This window comes from Triticum dicoccoides, chromosome 3B (assembly GCF_002162155.2).
Source record: "Triticum dicoccoides isolate Atlit2015 ecotype Zavitan chromosome 3B, WEW_v2.0, whole genome shotgun sequence".
In the NCBI taxonomy this organism is placed as follows: Eukaryota; Viridiplantae; Streptophyta; class Magnoliopsida; order Poales; family Poaceae; genus Triticum; species Triticum dicoccoides.
In genome coordinates this window covers 48,240,048-48,264,860 of record NC_041385.1, presented here as the reverse complement: position 1 = coordinate 48,264,860, position 24,813 = coordinate 48,240,048, and the positions used below count along the sequence as shown (strand labels likewise).

The 24,813-nt window shown below is 46.1% G+C and overlaps 2 protein-coding genes across 9 annotated transcripts; one reads left to right on the top strand and one right to left on the bottom strand.

Annotated features, from left to right (window-relative positions):
- The first annotated feature begins 8,161 nt into the window (after positions 1-8,161).
- LOC119274613 (nascent polypeptide-associated complex subunit alpha, muscle-specific form-like) lies at positions 8,162-13,175 on the top strand. Its single transcript, XM_037555325.1, has 5 exons — positions 8,162-8,411; positions 8,545-8,659; positions 10,274-10,388; positions 11,340-12,530; positions 12,619-13,175. The coding sequence occupies exons 1-5, from the start codon at positions 8,177-8,179 to the stop codon at positions 12,859-12,861; spliced, it is 1,899 nt and encodes a 632-aa protein (XP_037411222.1). The 5' UTR covers positions 8,162-8,176; the 3' UTR covers positions 12,862-13,175.
- A 95-nt stretch (positions 13,176-13,270) lies between these two features.
- On the bottom strand, positions 13,271-17,874 carry LOC119274614 (probable zinc metalloprotease EGY2, chloroplastic). Of its 8 annotated transcripts, none has more exons than XM_037555326.1 (14): positions 17,658-17,874; positions 17,394-17,547; positions 17,109-17,210; positions 16,922-17,023; positions 16,738-16,836; positions 16,594-16,659; positions 16,284-16,391; positions 15,879-15,953; positions 15,677-15,782; positions 15,432-15,525; positions 14,854-15,007; positions 14,231-14,438; positions 13,946-14,106; positions 13,271-13,809 (listed from the first exon to the last, which is right to left on the bottom strand). In XM_037555326.1, exons 1-14 carry the CDS (start codon positions 17,828-17,830, stop codon positions 13,555-13,557), a joined length of 1,857 nt encoding a protein of 618 aa, XP_037411223.1. In that variant the 5' UTR covers positions 17,831-17,874; the 3' UTR covers positions 13,271-13,554. The 8 variants fall into 8 exon arrangements, with proteins under 8 accessions (XP_037411223.1, XP_037411225.1, XP_037411224.1 ...); XM_037555328.1 differs by having other exon boundaries at positions 16,284-16,385; XM_037555327.1 differs by having other exon boundaries at positions 16,594-16,653.
- Between the last annotated feature and the right edge of the window lie 6,939 nt (positions 17,875-24,813).

The following is a 24,813-nucleotide window of genomic DNA, read 5'->3' as shown; positions in this document are numbered from 1 at the left end:
AGAATGGGTCCTTTCTGGAGAAAGAGTTTCTCTCGAAAGAATTAAGTGGGAGGAAAGTAGAGCTTGATGAAGTACTACCTCTTGAAACGGTAAGTAGAGCAACTCAGGAAGATGTTTCTATGGTGCCTGCACCGACAAGAGAGGAGGTTAATGATGATGATCAAGATACTTCGGATCAAGCTCCTACTGAAATTCGAAGGTCCACAAGGACACGTTCCGCACCAGAGTGGTACGGCAACCCTGTCTTGGAAATCATGTTGTTAGACAACGGTGAACCTTCGAACTATGAAGAAGCGATGGCGGGCCCAGATTCCAACAAATGGCTTGAAGCCATGCAATCCGAGATAGGATCCATGTATGAAAACAAAGTATGGACTTTGACAGACTTGCCCGATGACCGGCGAGCAATAGAAAACAAATGGATCTTTAAGAAGAAGACGGACGCGGATGGTAATGTTACCATATATAAAGCTCGACTTGTCGCTACGGGTTATCGACAAGTTCAAGGGATTGACTACGATGAGACTTTCTCTCCCGTAGCGAAGCTGAAGTCCGTCCGAATCATGTTAGCAATTGCCGCATACTATGATTATGAGATATGGCAAATGGACGTCAAAACGGCATTCCTTAACGGCCATCTTAAGGAAGAACTGTATATGATGCAGCCAGAAGGTTTTGTCGACCCTGAGAATGCTAACAAGGTATGCAAGCTCCAGCGATCCATTTATGGGCTGGTGCAAGCATCTCGGAGTTGGAACATTCGCTTTGATGAGATGATCAAAGCGTTTGGGTTTACGCAGACTTATGGAGAAGCCTGCGTTTACAAGAAAGTGAGTGGGAGCTCTATGGCATTTCTCATATTATATGTAGATGACATACTTTTGATGGGAAATGATATAGAACTTTTGGACAGCATTAAGGCCTACTTGAATAAGTGTTTTTCAATGAAGGACCTTGGAGAATCTGCTTACATATTAGGCATCAAGATCTATAGGGATAGATCGAGACGCCTCATAGGTCTTTCACAAAGCACATACCTTGACAAGATATTGAAGAAGTTCAATATGGATCAACCCAAGAAAGGGTTCTTGCTTGTATTGCAAGGTGTGAGATTGAGCTCGGCTCAATGCCTGACCACGACAGAAGATAAAGAAGAGATGAGTGTCATCCCCTATGCCTCAGCCATAGGGTCTATTATGTATGCCATGCTGTGTACCAGACCTGATGTAAACCTTGCCGTAAGTTTGGTAGGAAGGTACCAAAGTAATCCCGGCAAGGAACACTGGACAGCGGTCAAGAACATCCTAAAGTACCTGAAAAGGACTAAGGATATGTTTCTCGTTTATGGAGGTGACGAAGAGCTCGTCGTAAAGGGTTACGTCGACGCTAGCTTCGACACAGATCTGGATGACTCTAAGTCACAAACCGGATACGTGTATATTTTGAATGGTGGGGCAGTAAGCTGGTGCAGTTGCAAGCAGAGCGTGGTGGCGGGATCTACATGTGAAGCGGAGTACATGGCAGCCTCGGAGGCAGTGCATGAAGCAATCTGGGTGAAAGAGGTCATCACCGACCTAGGAGTCATACCCAATGCGTCGGGGCCGATCGCACTCTTCTGTGACAACACTGGAGCTATTGCACTTGCCAAGGAGCCCGGGTTTCATAAGAAGACCAGGCACATCAAGCGTCGCTTCAACTCCATACGTGAAAATGTTCAAGATGGAGACATAGATATTTGTAAAGTACATACGGATCTGAATGTGGCAGATCCGTTGACTAAACCTCTCCCTAGAGCAGATCAACACCAGAACGCTATGGGTGTTCGATTCATCACAATGTAACTAGAATATTGACTCTAGTGCAAGTGGGAGACTGTTGGAAATATGCCCTAGAGGCAATAATAAAATGGTTATTATTATATTTCTTTGTTCATGATAATTGTCTGTTATTCATGCTATAACTGTGTTATCCGGAAATTGTAATACACGTGTGAATACATAGACAACAACATGTCCCTAGTAAGCCTGTAGTTGACTAGCTCGTTGATCAACAGATAGTCATGGTTTCCTGACTATGGGCATTGGATGTCATTGATAACGGGATCACATCATTAGGAGAATGATGTGATGGACAAGACCCAATACTAAGCATAGCTCAAAGATCATGTAGTTTGTTTAGCTAGAGCTTTTCCAAATGTCAAGTATCATTTCCTTAGACCATGAGATTGTGCAACTCCCTGATACCGTAGGAGTGCTTTGGGTGTGCCAAACGTCACAACATAACTGGGTGACTATAAAGGTACACTACGGGTATCTCCGAAAGTGTCTGTTGGGTTGGCATGAATCGAGACTGGGATTTTTCACTCTGTATGACGAAGAGGTATCTCTGGGCCCACTCGGTAATGCATCATCATAATGAGCTCAATGTGACCAAGTGTCTGGTCACGGGATCATGCATTACGGTACGAGTAAAGTGACTTGCCGGTTACGAGATTAAACGAGGTATTGGGATACCGACGATCGAGTCTCGGGCAAGTAACGTATCGATTGACAAAGGGAATTGTATACGGGATTGATTGAATCCTCGACATCGTGGTTCATCCGATGAGATCGTCGAGGAGCATGTGGGAGCCAACATGGGTATCCATATCCCGTTGTTGGTTATTGACCGGAGAGGCGTCTCGGTCATGTCTGCATGTCTCCCGAACCCGTAGGGTCTACACACTTAAGGTTCGGTGATGGTAGGGTTATAGAGATATTAGTATGCAGTAACCCGAAAGTTGTTCGGAGTCTCGGATGAGATCCCGGACGTCACGAGGAGTTCCGGAATGGTCCAGAGATAAAGATTTATATATAGGAAGTCCAGTTTCGGCCACCGGGAAAGTTCCGGGGGTCACCGGTATTGTACCGGGACCACCGGAAGGGTCCCGGGGGTCCACCGGGTGGGGCCACCTATCCCGGAGGGCCCCATGGGCTGAAGTGGCGTGGGAACCAGCCCCTGGTGGGCTGGTGCGCCCCACCCAAGGGCCCAAGGCGCCTAGGGTTGGAAACCCTGGGGGGCGTTGCCCCACCGAGGGGGCATGCACCCCCCTGGTTGGAAACCCTAAGGGGGCCGTTGCCCCGGGGGGCCGCCCCCCCCCTTCTAGATGGGATCTCCAAGGGGGCATGCGCCCCCCCTAGCCCCTATATATAGTGGAGGGGAGGAAGGGCAGCCGGACCCTAGCCCCTGGCGCCTCCCTCTCCCTCTCCAACACCTCCTCCTCTATGTAGAGCTTGGCGAAGCCCTGCCGAGATCCCTGCTGCATCCACCACCACGCCGTTGTGCTGCTGGATCTCCATCAACCTCTCCTTCCCCCTTGCTAGATCAAGAAGGAGGAGACGTCTTCCCAACCGTACGTGTGTTGAACGCGGAGGTGCCGTCCGTTCGGCACTCGGTCATCGGTGATTTGGATCACGACGAGTACGACTCCATCAACCCCATTCTCTTGAACGCTTCCGCACGCGATCTACAAGGGTATGTAGATGCACTCCTTTTCCCCTCGTTGCTAGATAACTCCATAGATTGATCTTGGTGATGTGTAGAAATTTTTTTATTTCTGCTATGTTCCCCAACAGGCTCGGCTGTGGCCGCCGCTTCCCCCGGGTTCGCTACACAGGACCTCGCTGACGTGGACGACGAGCTCGACTACAGCGAGGAAGAGCCGGAGGAGGAGGCGGAAGAGGAGGAGGAGCCGGCGCCGACGCGGAAAAGCAAGAAGAAGAAGAAGAAGAAGAAGGCGGCCAAGTCCGGCGAACCGCGCATCAAATGGGCGTCCAAGGAAGAAGAGTGCCTCGTCGAAGCGTGGAAGGTCGTCTGCCTCGACCCGGTCACCGACACGAATCAGAGCATCGAGACGTATTGGGACCGCATCAAGGCCGAGTTTGACGAGCGGAAGCTCGTCGACCCCTACTTTAAAGGCATGCACATGAAGCGGGGGTCGAAGGCGATGGCGAACCATTGGTCGCTCATTCAAACGGCGTGCAACAAATGGCATGGGATCGTCGAGGAGGTCGCGGCTCGCCTGGAGAGTGGCACCAGCGTCGAGGATCAGGTATCGCACGTCGTCCATGTTGCTGCCTTTTTGCCACGCGCGTGCTCTTTCGCCTTGCGTGTGCCCTGGCGCGCGCTCTAGGGCCGACTGACGTTCTTTCTCGGCGCAGTTGCTGCGCATGTTCGCCATGTTCCGAGACGACAACAGCGAAGCAGACTTCAAGTACCTCCACGTCTTCAAGCGGATCGACAAGTACGAGAAATGGGCGGCCGTCCGACGCACCCTCGCCAAGGCCAAAGAGACGTACAAGCCGGACGCGCCGACAGTGGGCGCGGCCGATGGACGCCCGGACGGCAACAAAGGTGCCAAGAAGGCGAAATACGCCGAGATAGCTGCCGCACGCGTGCAAGAGTCCATCGAGCACTGCATCGCCGACGCCAAAACCAGGGCCGCCGAGCGAGAGGAGAAGACAGAGGCGAGGTGGGCTGTTTTGATGACGAACAGCGCCGTCAAACTGGACTTGTTCCGCGCCAACGCCGCCGCGAAACTCAAAGCTCAAGACGCCAAGAAGAGGAACAACGACCTCGCCTTCTTGATGAGCGGCGCTGACATGCTCCAGAGCGGTGACGAGAAGCTCAAGGCGTGGTTCTTGGCCGAGCGCGGCCTCATCCTGAACCAGATACCGGCGACGACGCCGCCGCCGCCCAGCCCGGAGGCTGATGACGACGCCGACGATGTCTCAGCCTCCGCGACGCCCAGCCCCACCGACAATGCCTCTGCCGCGCCCAACAGCACAGAAGACGCGCCGAACAGCCCGGAAGCCGCGCCGATTCCTCCCAGCCCGCGTACGCCGCCGGAGGTTGAACTCGACGCTTGATGTACTCCTTCCGCGCCCTTTCTTTTTTGTACGCCGAACTACTGCGTGTCTTTTTATTTTGATCGCCGAACTGTGGCACCGAGTCGCCGAACTATTGCGATGATCGCCGGTTTGTTGTTTCTTTGAGCGGGAATGATGTTTTTCGAATATTGAGCGCCTTGGAGGGGGGCGGCGTCCGGGCACGTGGCTGAGGAAAAACGAACCCCAAAGACCGATCTAGCGTCGGCTCGCCCCCAGGTCGGTCTTTTTGTGCGTCCTGGGAGGACGAACGGAAACAAGGGGCAAACCCGACAAATCCGACCGTGTAACAACACGGATCTCATCAGGCGCAGCACGCACGCGGCGCTGACGTCCCAGAAAGGGCAACCGCCGTAGCGCCTCACAGGGGCCTCGCCGCACCCCACACACTGACAAGCGGGCCACACGACACGACCCACCGCGCGTCGCCGAACGGGTAGTGTACGTGTCCGGTGCGAAAAGGCCCGAGACGAGACAGGGCAGTGCGTCACGCGTGGGGAGAGCCTCGTGTTGTCCGGTCGCCTCGCTCGGTACGAGGCACGTGGCTGCCGGTGATAGGTGCATACGCCGGGTGGTGGGCCCACAGTCAGTGGATGGCTACAGCTTTGGCCTCGTGTGTTGAGGCTGGAAAAGGGCCAAGCTGAAATTGCCGTGCCCACACGCAGAGTGAGTCGGGAGCAAAATGATTATGCTATCCAAAACACATCACGTTTTTAATGCTTATTAATCGTACGTCCTCCCCCCAAAAAATGTTTACTGGAGTAATAAAAGTAATAATGTGGGCATAGTTCGGATATACAGCTGATCGAAAAAAAAAAGTTCTGGTACACAGCTGGAATCTTTTTTTCTTTTTGCAGGGTGAAAGAGCTTTATTCCATTGTTACCGGGTTACATACAATCTCGAGCCAGCTGCTCCTCACAACACAAAGGACTTAAATTCAACCATACTCGGTACGACTATAGTATGCCAAAAGATGTGCTACCCTGTTTTGTACTCTACTACTCCCTCCATTCCTAAATATTTGTCTTTCTAGAGATTTTAACAAGTGACTACATACGGAGCGAAATGAGTGAATCTACACTCTAAAATAAGTCTACATACATCCGTATGTTGTGTCCATTTAAAATGCCTAGAAAGACAAATATTTAGGAACGGAGGGAGTAATTTTCATAGGAACAAACACCCTATCAACCAAAATTGCTTTAATCTCTGCATCTAAATGACTATATGCAGACTTAGAAAGAGTGTTGCCCAAGAGGATAGCCAATGCATTTATAGAATCCGATTGAACGATCACCGGTTTGTCTGAATGATGACTAGCCAGTGCTAGTCCCTGCATAAGAGCATGGATCTCCGACTCCAGTGCATATTAATTTTGCCTGAATCACATGTTTTTGTTGCACATGATGTGAGAATGTCCGTGAGACCCTCTACCTCTGGCCTCTAAATATGCGAGGTAATTGTAGCACTCCCTTCGAACCATATTAATTATCGCTTATATAGTACAACTTCATACTAAATAAGCGAGCTGAAAATGCCTGTGATGCAAGATGAATCTATCTCATCTTGGAATGCGCAAGGGAGAATGAATACGTCGTTCGTGTTGGACTAATCTGTAGTAGTGTCTCAATGAAAATCACTATGGCATGTTAAATTAAACGACCCCATTTGTTAAGCTCAAAAAAAGACAGCCCAGATGGTTCAGAACCACTCATCCTCACACAAACCATAAGGTAAGGTTCAAGTACCTTCCATAAGGCCACATTTGGTTCACAGATTCTAAGAACACAGGAATTGATATAAATGCATGTGTAAAATAGAGGATTGAAAAACATAAAAAAAAATGCAGACTTGCGTGTTTGATTCACAGTTGCAGAAAAAACACTGTAATCAATAACAAATATAGTCAAATCAAAGTCAAACCACATTAAAAGGTAGTGTAATCTACATGTTATTGTGCTACTAAGGATATTAGTATTTTTCTTCGTGAGTAGCAATTTGAAAAGGATATCCAAATGAATCGAAAAATCCATGCATTTTCCTTGTAAAACCGAGAACAAAGAGAAAATTCCTTCATTTTTCTCGCTTGTCAAGCGCTCACTTTCCGACAAAGTTTAGTTTCCTCGATTGGGAAAATGCGCCCCCCCTGGCCCGTTCCATTTGATGATTAGGTGGGGGCTTAAGGCTGGTTGTAATGGGTAGTATCATAAGTTAGTATCATGCATATGATACTAGTGTATAATACTACCTCCCTAATGCATAGTATCATATGGTAGTATTATAAATGACTCTATTTATTGCCATGCATGACACATACTAGTGTAGCATTTATTATGATACGGTATCATAATATGATACTCAACCCTCTCTTACTTCATTTAATTCTATGCCACCTCATCAAAGTTGTCTAGTTGGCATGCATGATACTAGCTATGATACTCCCATTACAACCAGCCTAATACTGGAAAGCAGGGAGGGCCCATCCCATGAAATCCAATGAGGGATGAGAGAAATAGGCGGAGACTTAACCAAAAATTAGAACTGAACACACTGCAGTCGAGGGGGGGGGGGGGATTAGGCGTAGACTAGGTAGGCCTGCATGCGCGTCGCCTTAGCGCCGGACATCTTAGATGGATCGCTTGCTGCGGCGCGCCGGCTTCATTTCGTGTGAAAATGTCCTATTCCTGCGATTTTTCTCCACTTCTCCTTTTTGAACCAAAGACTTTTTGGACGGAAGATGACATAAACTTCCATTTTACCAAAGAAGATGTGCAGTAGAAGCTTGATTGTGGGGACAAGTGGACTCGAGACGACTTCACTTCAATGCCATTGCAACAGTGAAAGTTTGATGGTGTGCACATAGCATTTACCTCCCCCAGACCAGATTGAGCACAACAGTCCATGCCCCTCACCTATTTTATTTCAAAAAACACAAAATGGATTTCAAACGGTCCCGGCCGAGTGAGGCCGCTAATTAATTAACCCCAACGCCCAAACCAAATTCAAATCCACAAAGCCTCCTTAACTCTCACCTGAAAGCAAAGCAGAGACCTTTCCCTTCGCTCTGCCGTTCGCTTCACTCCCACTGCTGCTGCTCCTCCTCTCCCCTCGCTCCCTCACGCTCACGGGCGTGCCCGCCCCCGACCGAGACCGAGGACACCCACGCGGGCGCGCTCGCGCTAGATCTGGCCGGGCGGCGAGCCCCGCATTGCGGCGGGCGGCGGGGTGACGCGCGGGGGCGGATCGAGCGATGCACCGGGTGGCCATGGCGGAGGGGGCCGGCGGCGGGGGGAGGACGCTGGGGGCCGTCATCCGGGAGAAGGACGAGGAGCTCGCGCTCTTCCTCGAGATGCGCCGCCGCGACAAGGAGCGGGCCGGTGCCGCCGCCGACATGCTGCTCTCCGGCGACGGCGAGGACCCGGACGGGGACGGGCTGCTGCTGCTCGACCCCTCCCCGCCGCCGCCGCCGCCGGTTGTGCCTGCCGGTAAGGACACGAGCCCCGACGCGCGCTTCCCTATCCAGACCCGTCCGTCCCCCTATTGGGGATTGCTGCCATTTTCTTTCCCCTTTGGCGAAAACCCTAGCTTATCCATTTTGGTCTGGGTTTACGGGCGCAGAACCCAGGGCGGCGCCGGCGCCGGCGTACAGGATGGCGGGCGGGTTCAGGAGGGCGCCCGGCGGGGCCGACGACTTCCTCCACTCCGACGCCGGGGACAAGAGCGACTACGACTGGTAGGTGCCCCCCACTGCCTGCTTTTACTCACAAATTTGTGATTTTTCCGTTACGGGCAACATAATCATTGGTGGGGCAAGGTTGGGGGCCAATCTGGACTTCACCATTGTAAATTTAACTTACATTTAGCCGGTTTGAGCTGCCGATTGGTTGGTGCTGGTACCCTCAAGTTTGAGCCTCCACTCTTTTGGCAATGTAGGTGGGGGTAGGGGGGGGGGGGGTTCCGAGCCTTGCTAATTGAGGGGTTCTGTTCCAGATGGTCTTACCGGAGGCCCCATCCTTCAATTCGGAGCTACATTAATACTACTGTGTACTGCAAATTAATGTGTAGTTACATTGATGTACTATACTGTGTATTGCAATATTTTGGGTTGCAAAGCAGAGTGGTGCTTTCAGCTGCAGCTACGGTCCACACTACCAAACCTGAATGCCAAACCACAAAGTTTGGCTTTCGCCCCATGCTGTTAGTTTTATGTGCAGTGCAGTGATCTAGAAGTATATAAGATTTTGGCTTGCATAGCAAAATGCGCTTTCAGCTGATGCTGCTACGCTCCACACCACCAAACCTGAATGCCAAACCATAAAGTTTGGCTTTCTCCTGGATTCGGTGCTGTTAGTTAGAGTTTAGCTGTTATTGTTGGAAAGGTTGGGTCTTAGCTGGTTGTTGGAGCAACAGTTGGCTCCCTTGTTTCCCTTAGCTGCTGCTTCTTTCTTCGATCGCTTGCCTAGTTAATGTGTTGTAATCAAGCCGCACTCTTTTCTTTTAGCTATCGCGCTTTAGGACGTGCAATCCGGATGGGCTGGGTCTTAGGTGATTGTGAGATCTTCTGGAAAGCTCTTTTTGTTTGTGAGTTGTCAATTTGTTGAGCTTTAGTTGGCCCCAGTTTCTTCTCTTTGCTTTTTTGGTTGGTTAGCTAGTGAGTCCATCATGTCATGAGCTTTCTGTGATTTTTATTAAAAAAAAAACACAACTGAAATAGTTTGGTGCCGGACACATAAATTTCAACATTCAATACCTTAGCCCCAGCAAGCTACCTAGCTTAGCTCTAGTTTATTTGAAGTGTACTTGATTGTCATGTTTGGACTTATACCTGCTAAGTTTTTGTCCTTAATGCCTGTCCAATCATTAATTTGCCAGCAGGTGTGTGAGTGTTAGATCTCTAGGCAGCCACTTAACATTTGAAGCATATTCTTTTTGTTTAGAGGGCTATTGGATTGTTTGGTGGTGATTGGTTGTTGGTAGGTGGCAGGTGAACTATGGAACAAGTTCGCATGATACTTGTCTTGATTGGTTGCTTGACTTTGTGGGGATGCAATTACTTAGTGATAGTGACATGTTTTAGCATGAGTCATGAAATGGATTTGAGTGGGCATTTTATAATTCAGCTAATCATTGCCCATCTATTCCATTCAAAGTGCTCAATATCAGACACTGTGTGAGACAAATGGCTCCTTTTGGTGCATGTTACACATTTGATCGTTTTGTTGCTCGTGGTTTTGAAGTTTTTTAAGTTCATTCTGCTACACCATACATTTTATTTAGAGAGCACAGCTGGGCTGCAGTTCAGAGTATTTTACTGACCTTCCTGACCAATGAACTTGTTCACTTTCAGGCTTCTCACTCCACCTGGAACTCCACTCTTCCCATCTCATGAAGCTGCGCCAAAAAGGTCTCCGGTGAGCCAAACAGGATCACCAAAGACTCGCCAGAACTCCTTGAAATCAAGGGTGAGCCATTGGAACATGACAGTTACTTGGTTTATACAAGATTACCTATTGTGGTGAATACTTCTCAGCAACCCATATAATTCACAAAACTGCTATCACGGTGGATATAAAGTGATATGATCTAGCTGAATCTGCACAGCACTTTATAATATCATACACCACTTTATAGTATATGGATATTATTTTGGATCTGCAAGCAAACAGGCTAACCATGGATTTATCTCCAAGATAGTACTTCCTCGTCTCATAACTTCGTAGTGGATTTTTTTTATCTCAGAGATAGCACTTTTGAGTTTTGGTTAGTGGATTTTTTTTATCTCCGAGATAGCATTTTATTATTTGACTGAACAGTTTTACCTGTCTATATTTTTACGGGATTGGTAATTAATCGTTTCCATTTTTAGGAAGTCTTCTAGAATCTAGTTTTTGGGGGTAAACTGCCCTTTTAAGTATGATGAGTACTCTTCAATAATTTCTTTTTAAAATCAAGGGTGAGCCAGTGGAACATGAGCATTACTTGGTTTCTACACGATTACCTATTGTGGTGAACTTATCAGCAATCCACATAATTCCACAAACTTCCACTCATGCTGGATACAAAGTATGGTCTAACTGAATCTGTACGCCACTTTTATGGTGTACGAGTATACTTCCCTGTGTCTTCTGAATTATTTTGGATTTTCAAGCAGACAAGCTCTCCATATACTTATTACCTATTGTCTCATAGCTTCATCATGGATTTATGTCAGAGATAGTACCTTTGATTCATTTGTGATGTTATTATCTCAAGCTTCCGAATTATTGGACTGAAGATTTTACTTGCCTATGTCGGTACAGTGGTTTCCTTTGTTAAGATGTTATTTAGAATCTAGTTTTGGGGTTCCATTGCATTCTTTAAATATGATGTGTACTCATAAGTTTCTTTCTGTCTGCTCTTGCATGGTATTTTAGTTGGCCAACCATCCAGATCCTCCATCAAGAACCACACATCCATTGAGAACAACATCATCAAACAGCTTAAACTCAGCTGCGACAACTCGTCGGCCGACATCATCTGGAGGGCTTACATCTAATTCTTCGAGACCGTCAACACCAACTGGGCGTGCTGCATCGACCACCGCGTCCAAAGGTTCAAGACCTGCATCCCCCAATGCTCGGGCAACTCTGCCTGCCAAGACTGGACCTACTGCCCCAAGATCTTCGACGCCCACTTCCAGGTCAACACTTTCTTCAACAAGGTCAGCACTGCCTTCATCAAGGTCAACAACTCCATCAAGGACATCTGGCCCTGCTACTGCTACCAGGACATCTGGCCCTGCTGCTGCTACCAGGACATCTGGCCCTGCTACTGCTACCAGGACATCAGTTCCTTCAGGTAGAGCATCAGCACCTGCTAGCAGATCATCAACACCTACTTCAAGATCATCAATGCCTGCTACTAGGTCAACTACACCTTTGTCGAGGCCCTCCTTACCAGCACAAAGCAAGCCTGCATCAAGGTCATCAACCCCAACAAGGCGGTCTTCTGCCCCTCCCATCCACACCCAGCACAGTAACTTGCCCGGACCAGTTCGATCCTCCTCAATCTCCAGACCAGGACCTACAATGCCCAAAAGCTCTGCATCGGCAGCGACAACAACGGCGCCAGCACCTTCAAGGGGCAGCTCACCTACAGTCAAATCAAGACCATGGAAACCATCTGAAATGCCCGGCTTCTCGCTTGATGCGCCTCCAAATCTGAGGACGTCGCTGCCGGAAAGACCAACCTCTGCTACTCGTGGTAGGCCTGGAGCACCTAGTTCTAGATCTTCCTCTGTGGAGCCTGGGCCAGCTGCTCGACCGAAACGCCAGTCTTGCTCTCCTTCAAGAGGGAGGACTTCGAATGGCAGCGTGCCTTCAGGGAGTTCCATGCCGGCAGTGAGAAGATCACATCTTAACGGGGGTGACAGTGTGAACCCAGTTCAAATGGGCAATAAGATGGTTGAGAGGGTAGTGAACATGAGAAGACTAGCTCCTCCGAAACATGATGATCAAAGATCCAGCCTCAATAGTCTCTCCGGAAAATCATTAAATTCTCCAGATAGCTCTGGCTTTGGTCGGTCATTATCAAAGAAGTCACTGGACATGGCACTTCGGCACATGGTAATTTATTTATTTCTCTCAGTTTAGCGAATGCCAAAAACTTCTCCATTTGGTTAAATTAAATCTGATGTGCAATTTTGTTCTGCAGGACATACGGCGCAGCATTCCAAACAATCTACGGCCTCTTATGACGAGCATTCCAGCATCATCTGTGCATAGCGGCCGGTCTGGCTCCACAAGGGGCAGACCGATAAGTGTCTCGGACTCCCCTCTCGCGACCAGCAGCAATGCCAGCTCCGAGCCGAGCGTCAACAACAACCTGATGTGCTTTGACAACATCGACATTGACGATGAGCTGTGCAGCGATAGAGCAGGACACTATGCACGATGATTTGCCTCTTTGCTAGTACAAAGTTCTGACTGATGATGAATTTTCACGACCACAAAATGTTAAGAGCGGCAGCGTTGAAGATCATCTCTGATGAGCTCTATTCTCATATGTAGGTTCTTTGAGTGTCCAATGCTCATCCATTTATGCTATGTGGGCTGCTCCATGTCCAATGTTAATCCATTTATGTTATCGAGAAGGATCCGTCTTTTATTTCTTCGACCAGTTCATTATGCTGGTAGCGAAGCATGCCCCACTGGCTGAACTGTGTTGCCTTTTGTTGTATGCAATGTAAATTCGGTAGCTGTTTATTTGAAGTAGTATATGATTTTGGAGTTGCCAGTTATGGTAGCTCATCTTACCGAATGTTGAATCCCATAATGTCAGGGCTGCTACATTAATGCTATTGAAATGTTGCAAAAATCTGTCATGAACTCATCAGCAGAATTGAACAGATGAACAGTTATAGCCGGAGCAATGAACTGGACTACTTTTGTTCTACTCTGATACAAGGTGAACTTTCACTAGCTACCACAAGAAAAAACTCCTGCTTTTTTTTATTTTGCTACTGCAAGGAGCACTGGAGCATCAAAGGCTCCAAGCTATTCTTATGATCACCAGGAATCGCGAAGATGGCAAAACATCTCACAGATACAGTTGGAGGAAGAGAAGCCGCGGCGAGTTTCGAAACTCCTGTCAGAAGTCGAAATCAGTAACTTGCGAAGGGTCGAAGAGGAACGGGTAGGGCAGGCAGACCAGCAGCCCCAGGAACAAAATGGTGACGCCGAGGCCGATGTATCTGTTCTCGGGCTCCGTTATCTCCTCGGAGAGGGGAGCGATCGGGCCCCTCTGCAGGAAGAAGATGAGTACCGCCCAGTAGAAGGCGACGTCGCTGAAGAGCGACGAGAGCCCGAGCAACGCAATGGTGACGCTGCCAAGCCGGGATGATACCTGTCGCAAAAATGCAAGTTCAGGTTCATCAGAGGGTGCATTGCAAGTCAAGGGTGAGAAAAGCAAGCACAGAAGTTCTTCACAGCTTCAGGTAGCCTCCAATCCTGTTTTATTGTTTCAACAGCAGCATCTTTACCTTTCTTCCCCACATGGCAAGCGCTATGCGGCCACCGTCGAGCTCTCCCGCGGGGATGCTGTTGATGGCATTGATCAGGAGACCAGCCCAAGCCCACAAAACCAGAGGGTTGATGGATAGTTGTGTTCCTTCTTTTAGAACATCTCCAAGAATAAGTTTTGCTGTACCAAGGAAAGATATATCAAATTAAACAAAATTTGCATGGTTCAAAAGCATGCTGTTTTTGTACAATTCATAATTCAGTACATTTAGAACAAGGATGATGCATATTTTTAGTACCCTTACCAAGACCACCAAGAAGAAATGATTGATGAAATACGGCGGGATCTACGATGATACCAAGACCGTCACTTGGAGGTAACGTGAAGCCCAGCAGAAGAAGACCAAATCCGAGCGAAAACCCCGCAACCGGTCCAGCAGCTGCTACCTTGAGCAGGTCCCCGCGATTGCGGACAATATTGACTATTCTGGTGATGCCACCAAAAGATCCTATCTACGAAAAATACCAAAAATGTGATGCTCATATATTATGGTCAAGTAGATAAGTCAGGAATGGTGCAAAATTGAATGTTACTTCCAAAGCTATGATCTAGTATCTCCCAATATTCCTATATTTCTAGAAGGCCTTCAGTAATAGTTGGTTTTCTATGCTAAGAGCACATTTCAGATCAAACATTGCTTTTGTATTACAAATAGGAAATACAAACAAAAGAAAGTTTAACAAACTTCTTCTAATTTTGTCTCGTAATCTGGAATAGCATGTTATATAATTAAAGGAAATAAGCAAGCAAGAAAAGCATCCAAGATTGTCTCCTTTTATATAAAAATTGACAATTTGCCAAGCGAGAGATAATTTCTGATAATTAAAACATACATTCCCTAGTTGAAATTGTAGGCTTGCAGCTTACCTGCCAGCTAGGAACAAAATATGGTACCGAAAGCTTGACCCCAGCATCCCTAGCAGCAAGGATATGTCCAATTTCATGAACCCCTACTATGAGTCCAGTTACCAAGGCACCAGGAAGTCCATCTTTCAATAGCTCAAGGTTATCAAATGTTGATCTGGAGAAGAATATATCGTGAGAATTAGCTGACTATTATCTGGCTTATGACATGAGGAAATACACAGTTCTTTTTTCCAAAGTAAAGGAATCAATAGAAATTATTGCATGAATTGAGATGTATAACTAATGTAATTGACAAACCAAATTGTATGTGCATTAGGAATGCTTTATCATGACAGGAATACAGAAGTTTTAGCATCACATTACCCAAGTGCCTAGATAACATCACTTGGCCCCAGATGAGACTTCAAAGTTGTTTTATCACAAAGATATAAGCAAATACTGCCATTCGAACATGACATCAAGCTAGAGAAACTGTAAATTAATTATTACCTTAAAATTCTTGTAGTACAAAGAAATCAACAATTATCAGAACAGAAGACAAAGCAAAATGGTGAATAAATGGAAGAGAAACCTCATACAGCAAGTTGTCCTGAAGGACAGGTACATTCCGAAGCAACAGAGTGAAGATGGTAACTACTCCGAATGCACCAGCAGCAGCCCACTCTGGGACGGCTGAAAATTTAATTTACCGATGGTTGGATCAGCAAGTTTTTAAATTAAACACAAGCATAGTAATGCAAAATTTTGTGTGCCTGGCATAAGAAAAATATTTGACCAATTCCTGTAGCATTGACTGCTGAAGATATGAGGAAAGAATTATTACATCCAGTGGCAGGCTCCACTGTCTGCTTAGGTACAACTACTGCAACTGGCTTCTCATCCTCTGGATTGATGAGAAGAAAAACCTTAAATTCATCGCCAAATTTGTTCTGTGGATAACCGGGAGCAGCACACAGTTCAGAACATTCGCATATTTGTACACACTTATATCTGGGAAAGGATCTACTTTTTGTGTATCTTGTTACCTCTAGTCGAGTTGTGATCTTTTCAAAACTTTTGGCTGGCACACCACGCAAGTTCCCTTTAAATAGTATTCCACCCTGATGTACAAAAGTGAAGGTAAGAATAACAATCTGTCATTTTGAGCATTTGATGTCTATTTACATGTTGTCATTTGAAATGAGAATATGAATCATATACATAATGAGTTTAACAGAACAGTCATATTATGTAAGAATATTTGGTTGATTTGGCCCAATGGCATGCCTGGTCATGTCGCCACGTATCGGTTCTAGCATGGATGCTACTTTATAAAAACGATTAGTAAACAGAAACTTGCAACTTGCTAGTGAGGTTGATATTTCACTGGAATAAGTAACAAAATCTGCTGTATGAACATGAAGATAAACTATGGCATCTGAGATGCTCACCTCATAAGGCTCGTGGCTGGTCACGAAGAACGTGTCAAAACTGAAAACTTGATCCTTTAGGATGTCTACTGTAGCCTTGGGGATACTCACAGCTTCTTCAAGCTGTTGCTGCAGATCATTGAGTTTTCCGAGGTAAACAAGAAGGCTCATTACCCTCATCAGGTTTCAGATTTCAGAAACATTGAACAGTCAATTTTTTTAGAGAATTCTCTATTTATGATGAACAAGCAGTATATCTCTTTGATATTTGAAACTCCACCCAACTTTTGAACATGCAAACCAAGAAAACTGAAACAGAAACAGCGGTCACCTTCATTCCAGGCAAAGGAGAGCCACTAGCAACATTAACATCAACCTCCACCAGCTGCTCCTGTTTTTGAACAGAATATCCAACATGTCATGACTACATTCTCAATGTCTTTCTGGCATATATACTAGATCACTACAAGCATACCTGCGCAGCGCTGTCAGCGGCTGCAGTCGCATCTCCGTCGATGTTCTGAACCGTGTCGCTAGCGCTTACCGGCTCTGCATTCGGGGATTCATCTTTCGTCTGTTTTTTAACAGTATATCAGACATGCTACTATGATGGCGTTCTCAATGTCTTCCTGGCATGAACTAGATCACTACGAGCATACCTGCGCAGTGCTGTCAGCGGCTGCATTGACATACCGGTCGATGTTCTGAAGTGATGTGACAGCGGCGCTTACCGGCTCTGCATTCGGGGATTCATCTTTCGTCTGTTTTTTAACAGAATATCAGACATGCTACTATGATGGCGTTCTCAATGCCTTTCTGGCATGAACTAGATCCCTAGGAGCGTACCTGCGCAGCGCTGTCAGCGGCTGCTTTAGCATACCGGTCGATGTTCTGAAGCGATGTGAGAGCGGAGTTTAGCGGCTCTGCATTCGGGGATTCATCTTTCGTCTGGTGAGGCATGGGAAAGCTAAATAATTATAGTTCAGTTACTCACATGTTCATCCATCTAGCTAGGATCCTAGGTCTAACAGACATAAGAAATCACACACTGCAAGATGCTCTGGTATCTGGTAACGGTAAGTAAGGCACAGTGCAGTTCAGACTGAATTTGGGAAAAGCAAGGATGGTTACATTGTCTGCACCAGAATCGGCCTCTGCAGCTGCATCTTCTTGGACAACACTGTCGGCTGGAGGCGATGGGGCATCAGCCACAGCCTCGTCGCCATTGCTGGCGGCTGGCTCAGGCTCGTCGGCCGCTCGGCATGCGACCCTCCGGCTCCCCGACCTTCGATTAGCGCCATGAAATCGTGCAATGGATCATGGATGTGATGAGCAATCTAAGAAACGGCATGGAGAGCTTCATGTCCCTGACAGAAACCAAGAAACGCCGCTCACCTGCTGAGAGGGCCGGCGGGAGGCGGGAGGGATGGGGAGCGGAGCGTGAGCGTGAGGCGAGCGCCTCTGCTCCTCGCCGGCGCGGAGGTGGACGCGAGGAGCGGGCGGTGGCAGCAGCATCCGTACGACGACGTGGCCCGCGACGGCGGCGGGCAAGGAGGAGAAGAGCTCATGGCCGTGGAGTCGTGAGCGGGGAGGGGGAGGACGCGCGCGCCTTATCTCTTTCTCTCCTCTTGGAACCGGAGAGGTGAAAGGAAAAAAAAATCAAGAGATCTTTTCGGCGGCCACGATCTGGCGCCAGCACAAATCCCAAAGCCAGTATCCTTCATGACCAGTGATTTTGTACATGCATTGCACGTATCACCCGATGATGCATTTAAAAAAAAGTCAAAGTTGAAGTTTACAATAACAAAATACCTCTTATGAAAATTATGAGCAAATATTAATACGCACGATTGGTTTTAGAAAACCGAATAATCGTGCAATTGCCAACTGTTGAGTGAGCCGCCGGTACTAGGGAAGTCTAGAATCAGACAGACCGCCAACAATTTTGCGGGAAGAAAACGTACCGCTCGTTCTCATCACAAGGGGGGTACCGAGAAGGCAGAAGAAGCCTTCTGTAAGCACACAGTCTCAACATGGCTGCATAGTTGAATATGTTAGGATGAGCAACCAAACAAACCACCATAAGATTGTTGTGCATAAAACCGTCCTTAAAACAGAACTCACTTGTGAGGACTAGGGGTTTGATGGCAAATGGGGAGGGAGGAGTTGAGTGTGAGCATGAAGCGACACGCACATCCTTAATATCATGATGACCGGCACGACATGAAGAGCGATGTCAGTGACAATTGTATGACAAGGATGCGCTCCCAACATCGGTAGAGGAAGAAGTCATGGTGGCGTAATGGCAAAGGCACGCACCTTATTTCTCATTTTTAAAGGTCTCCTCAAGGCATCAAAGGCCAGAAAGACGTTTCAGGCACGGATTACAGGACCAGAGCTCATCATGCTTTTTGTGTGATCAAGAGGAGGATACGGTGGATCACATACTACTACTGTCACAGCCCTAGAATACCTGAGTGAAATAGTTGCAACTGCACTCATGCATCATGTTTAAATTTCATGAAACTTGAAATGGGGATTGTCGAAACCCCAGCAGCAAATGGAATTCAACCAGGTTCAAACTTAAATCTTTTCAATGATCCCAAACTGCCTTTAGAAATGTTCAACACCAATTCAAAAATGATGAACATTTCCAAAGGCAGTTTGGGATCATTGAAAAGATTTAAGTTTGAACCTGGTTGAATTCCATTTGCTGCTGGGGTTTCGACAATCCCCATTTCAAGTTTCATAAAATTTAAACATGATGCATGAGTGCAGTTGCAACTATTTCACTCAGGTATTCTAGGGCTGTGACAACTACAATGTGTGTTCGCAAGGCAACTTAATTTGGTTCCAGCATTCTCAAGGGTTGGGATCAATCTAGCTCTGCTGCCTCTGGTGCAAGAGAGGGTTGAGGAGTGGTGGGCATCGGCGCGGAAGCAAGTTCCTAAGGCACAACGAAAGGTTTTTTACTCCCTCACCATGTGATGAGGAACAATAGATGAGGAACATGAAAATATAATCATATGTCAAATCTGTTTGGCTACTTCTAGATACTTCTGTTGTGGTCTAGTATTTCTTTTCTTTTCTTTATCCTAACTACTGTTTTCTAGAGTCTTTTAGTTGTGAGTAGCTATATATGAGTAGAATGGTGTGTTGGGAACCGTAGTAATTTCAAAAAATTCCTACGCACACGCAAGATCATGGTGATGCATAGCAACGAGAGGGGGAGTGTATCTTCATACCCTTGAAGATCGCTAAGCGGAAGCATTTATCAATGCGGTTGATGTAGTCGTACGTCTTCACGATCCGACCGATCCAAGTACCGAACGCATGGCACCTTTGAGTTCTGCACACGTTCAGCTCGATGACGTCCTCGCCTTGTCGATCCAGCAAGATGGGCGAAGTAGTAGATGAGTTCTGGCAGCACGACGGCGTGGTGACGGTGTTGGTGAAGAACAATCTCCGTAGGGCTTCGCCTAAGCACTACGGAAACTATGACGGAGGATAAACTAGAGGGGATGGGGTTGCCGGCACACGGCTTGGTGTTTCTTGATGTGTCTTTGGTGCTAGCCCTGCCCCTCTATTTACATGTTGAGCCTTGGGGGCGAAACTTGGAGTAAAAGCCTCCACAAAGTCGGTTTCACCCGAAAGGCAAGAGTCCTTCTTGGACTCCAGGTCCAGACGCCAGGGTTCCCGGCGTCTGGACCCAGACGCCAGGGACCCTGGCGTCTGGTCCCTAGACTCCAGAAAACTTCCTTTTGCGCTTTCCAAAAACCTTGTGGGCTTTCCCCTTTGGCCCAAATAACGTGTTCTCGTACCCAAACATTTCGGGAAACATCCGGAACTCCTTCCGGTGAATTCCGGAACCCTTCCGGAGGTCAAACACTATTATCCCATATATCAAACTTTATCTCCGGACCATTCCGGAGTTCCTCGTCATGTCCATGATCTCATCCGGGTCTCCGAACAACATTCGGTCACCAACATACATAACTCATATAATACTATATCGTCAACGAAAACGTTAAGCGTGCGGACCCTACGGGTTTGAGAAATATGTAGACATGACCGAGACACGTTTTCGGTCAATAACCAATAGCGGGACCTGGATGCCCATATTGGCTCCCACATATTCTACGAAGATCTTTATCGGTTAAACCGCATAACAACATACGTTGTTCCCTTTGTCATCGGTATGTTACTTGCCCGAGATTCGATCGTCGGTATCTCAATACCTAGTTCAATCTCATTATCGGCAAGTCTCTTTACTCGTTCCATAATACATCATCCCACAACTAACTCATTAGTTGCACTGCTTGCAAGGCTTAAGTGATGTGCATTACCAAGAGGGCCCAGAGATACCTCTCCGACAATTGGAGTGACAAATCCTAATCTCGAAATACGCCAACCCAACAAATACCTTCGGAGACACCTGTAGAGCACCTTTATAATCACCCAGCTACGTTGTGACGTTTGGTAGCACACAAAGTGTTCCTCCGGTAAACGGGAGTTGCATAATCTCATAGTCATAGGAACATGTATAAGTCATGAAGAAAGCAATAGCAACATACTAAACGATCAAGTGCTAAGCTAACGGAATGGGTCAAGTCAATCACATCATTCTCCTAATGATGTGATCCCGTTAATCAAATGACAACTCATGTCTATGGTTAGGAAACTTAACCATCTTTGATTAACGAGCTAGTCAAGTAGAGGCATACTAGTGACACTTTGTTTGTCTATGTATTCACACATGTATTATGTTTCCGGCTAATACAATTCTAGTATGAATAATAAACATTTATCATGAAATAAAGAAATAAATAATAACTTTATTATTGCCTCTAGGGCATATTTCCTTCAGTCTCCCACTTGCACTAGAGTCAATAATCTAGTTCACATCGCCATGTGATTTAACACCAATATTCATATCTGTATATGATTAACATCCATAGTTCACATCGTCATGTGACCAACACCCAAAGGGTTTACTAGAGTCAGTAATCTAGTTCACATCGCTATGTGATTAACACCCAAAGAGTACTAAGGTGTGATCATGTTTTGCTCGTGAGAGAAGTTTAGTCAACAGGTTTGTCACAATCAGAGCCGTATGTATTTTGCAAAATATTCTATGTCTACAATGCTCTGTATGGAGCTACTCTAGCTAATTGCTCCCACTTTCAATATGTATCCAGATTGAGACTTAGAGTCATCTAGATCAGTGTCAAAACTTGCATCGACGTAACCCTTTACGACGAACCTCTTGTCACCTCCATAATCGAGAAACATATCCTTATTCCACTAAGGATAATTTTGACCAATGTCCAGTGATCTACTCTTAGATCACTATTATACTCCCTTGCCAAACCAGGGAAGAGTATATAATAGGTCTGGTCCATAGCATGGCATACTTTTGTAGAACCTATGACTGAGGCATAGGGAATGACTTTCATTCTCTTTCTATTTTCTGCCATGGTTGGGATTTGAGTCTTACTCAATTTCACACCTTTGCAGCACAGGCAAGAACTCTTTCTTTGACTGTTCCATTTTGAACTACTTCAAAATCTTATCAAGGTATGTACTCATTAAAAATCTTATCAAGCGTCTTGATCTATCTCAATAGATCTTGATGCTCAATATGTAAGTAGATTTACTGAGGTCTTTCTTTTAAAGAAATCCTTTCAAACACTTCATTATGCTTTCCAGAAAAATTCTACATCATTTCTGATCAACAATATGTCACTCACATATACTTATCAGAAAGGTTGTAGTGCTCCCACTCACTTTATTGTAAATACAGGCTTCACTGCAAGTCTGTATAAAACTATATGCTTTGATCAACTTATCAAAGCGTATATTCCAACTCCGAGATGCTTGCACCAGTCCATAAATGGATCGCTGGAGCTTGCACACTTTGTTAGCACCTTTTGGATCGACAAAACCTTCTGGTTGCATCATATACAACTCTTCTTCTAGAAATGCAGTTTTGACATCCATTTGCCGTATTTCATAAAATGTGGCAATTGCTAACATGATTTGGACAGACTTAAGCATAGATACGAGTGAGAAACTCTCATCGTAGTCAACACCTTGAACTTGTCGAAAACCTTTTGCGACAATTCTAGCTTTGTAGATAGTAACACTACTATCAACGTCTGTCTTCCTCTTGAAGATCCATTTAATCTCAATGGCTCGCTGATCATTGGGCAAGTCAATCAAAGTCCATACTTTGTTCTCATACATGGATCTTATCTCAGATTTCATGGCCTCAAGCCATTTCACGGAATCTGGGCTCATCATCGCTTCCTCATAGTTCGTAGGTTCATCATGGTCTAGTAACATGGCTTCCAGAACTGGATTGCCGTACCACTCTGGTGCGGATCTTACTCTGGAAGACCTATGAGGTTTGGTAGCAACTTGATCTGAAGTTTCATGATCATCATCATTAGCTTCCTCACTAATTGGTGTAGCAATCACTAGAACTGATTTCTGTGATGAACTACTTTCCAATTCGGGAGAAGGTACAATTACCTTATCAAGCTCTACTTTCCTCCCACTCACTTCTTTCGAGAGAAACTCCTTCTCTAGAAAGGATCCATTCTTAGCAACGAATGTCTTGCCTTCGGATCTGTGGTAGAAGATGTACCCAACAGTCTCCTTTGGGTATCCTATGAAGACGCACTTCTCCGATTTTGGTTCGAGCTTATCAGGTTGAAACCTTTTCACATAAGCATCGCAACTCCAAATATTAAGAAATGACAGCTTAGGTTTACTGCTAAACCATAGTTCATATGGTGTCGTCTCAACGGATTTAGATGGTGCCCTACTTAAAGTGAATGCAGCTATCTCTAATGCATAACCCCAAAATGATAGTGGTAAATCGGTAAGATACATCATAGATCGCACCATATCAAATAAAGTGCGGTTATGATGTTCGGACACACCGTTACGCAGTGGTGTTCCAAGTGGCATGAGTTTGTGAAACTATTCCACATTATATTAATAGAAGGCCAAACTCGTAACTCAAATATTCATGTCCACGATCAGATTGTAGAAACTTTTGTTTCTTGTTATGATGATTTTCCACTTCACTCTGAAATTCTTTGAACCTTTCAACTATTTCAGACTTATGTTTCATCAAGTAGATATACCCATATCCGCTCAAATCATCTTGTGAAGGTCAGAAAATAATGATACTTGCCATGAGCATCAACACTCATTGGATCGCATACATGAAGGAAATATGCCCTAGAGGCAATAATAAAGTTATTATTTATTTCCTTATTTCATGATAATTGTTTATTATTCATGCTAGAATTGTATTAACCGGAAACATAATACATGTGTGAATACATAGACAATCATAGTGTCACTAGTATGCCTCTACTTGACTAGCTCGTGAATCAAAGATGTTAAGTTTCCTAGCCATAGAAAAAAGAGTTGTCATTTGATTAACGTGATCACATCATTAGGAGAATGATGTGATTGACTTGACCCATTCCGTTAGCCTTAGCAGTTGATCATTTAGTATGTTGCTATTGCTTTCTTCATGACTTATACATGTTCCTATATATGACTATGAGATTATGCAACTCCCGTTTACCGGAGGAACACTTTGTGTGCTACCAAATGTCACAACGTAACTGGGTGATTATAAAGGAGCTCTACAGGTGTCTTCGAAGGTACTTGTTGAGTTGGCGTATTTTGAGATTAGGATTTGTCACTCCGATTGTCGGAGAGGTATCTCTGGGCCCTCTCGGTAATGCACATCACTATAAGCCTTGCAAGCAATGTGGCCAATGAGTTGGTTACGGAATGATGCATTACGTAACGAGTAAAGAGACTTGCCGGTAACGAGATTGAACTAGGTATTGAGATACCGACGATCGAATCTCGGGCAAGTAACATACCGATGACAAAGGGAACAACGTATGTTGTTATGCAGTTTGACCGATAAAGATCTTCGTAGAATATGTAGGAGCCAATATGAGCATCTAGGTTCCGCTATTGGTTATTGACCGGAAACAGTTCTAGGTCATGTCTACATAGTTCTCGAACCCGTAGGGTCCGCACGCTTAACATTACGATGATAGTTTTATTATGAGTTTATAAGTTTTGATGTACCGAAGGTTGTTCGGAGTCCCGGATGTGCTCACGGACATGACGAGGAGTCTCGAAATGGTCGAGACATAAATATTGATATATTGGACGACTATATTCGGACACCGGAAGTGTTCCGGGTGATTTCAGAGAAAACCGGAGTGCCGGAGGGGTTACTGGAAACCCCCGGGGAAGTATTGGGCCTTAGTGGGCCTGAGGGGAAAGAGAGAGCAGCAGCCCAGGAGGTGGCGCGCCCCCTCCCATGGGGAGTCCGAATTGGACTAGGGGAGGGGGGCGCGGCCCCTCTTTCCCTCTTCCTCTCCCTCTCTTTCCTTCCCCCTTCCTCATTCCTAGTTGGACTAGGAAAGGGGAGTCATACTCCCACTAGGAGGAGGACTCCCCCCTCCTTGGCGCGCCCCTAGGGCCGGTCGGCCTCCCCCTTGCTCCT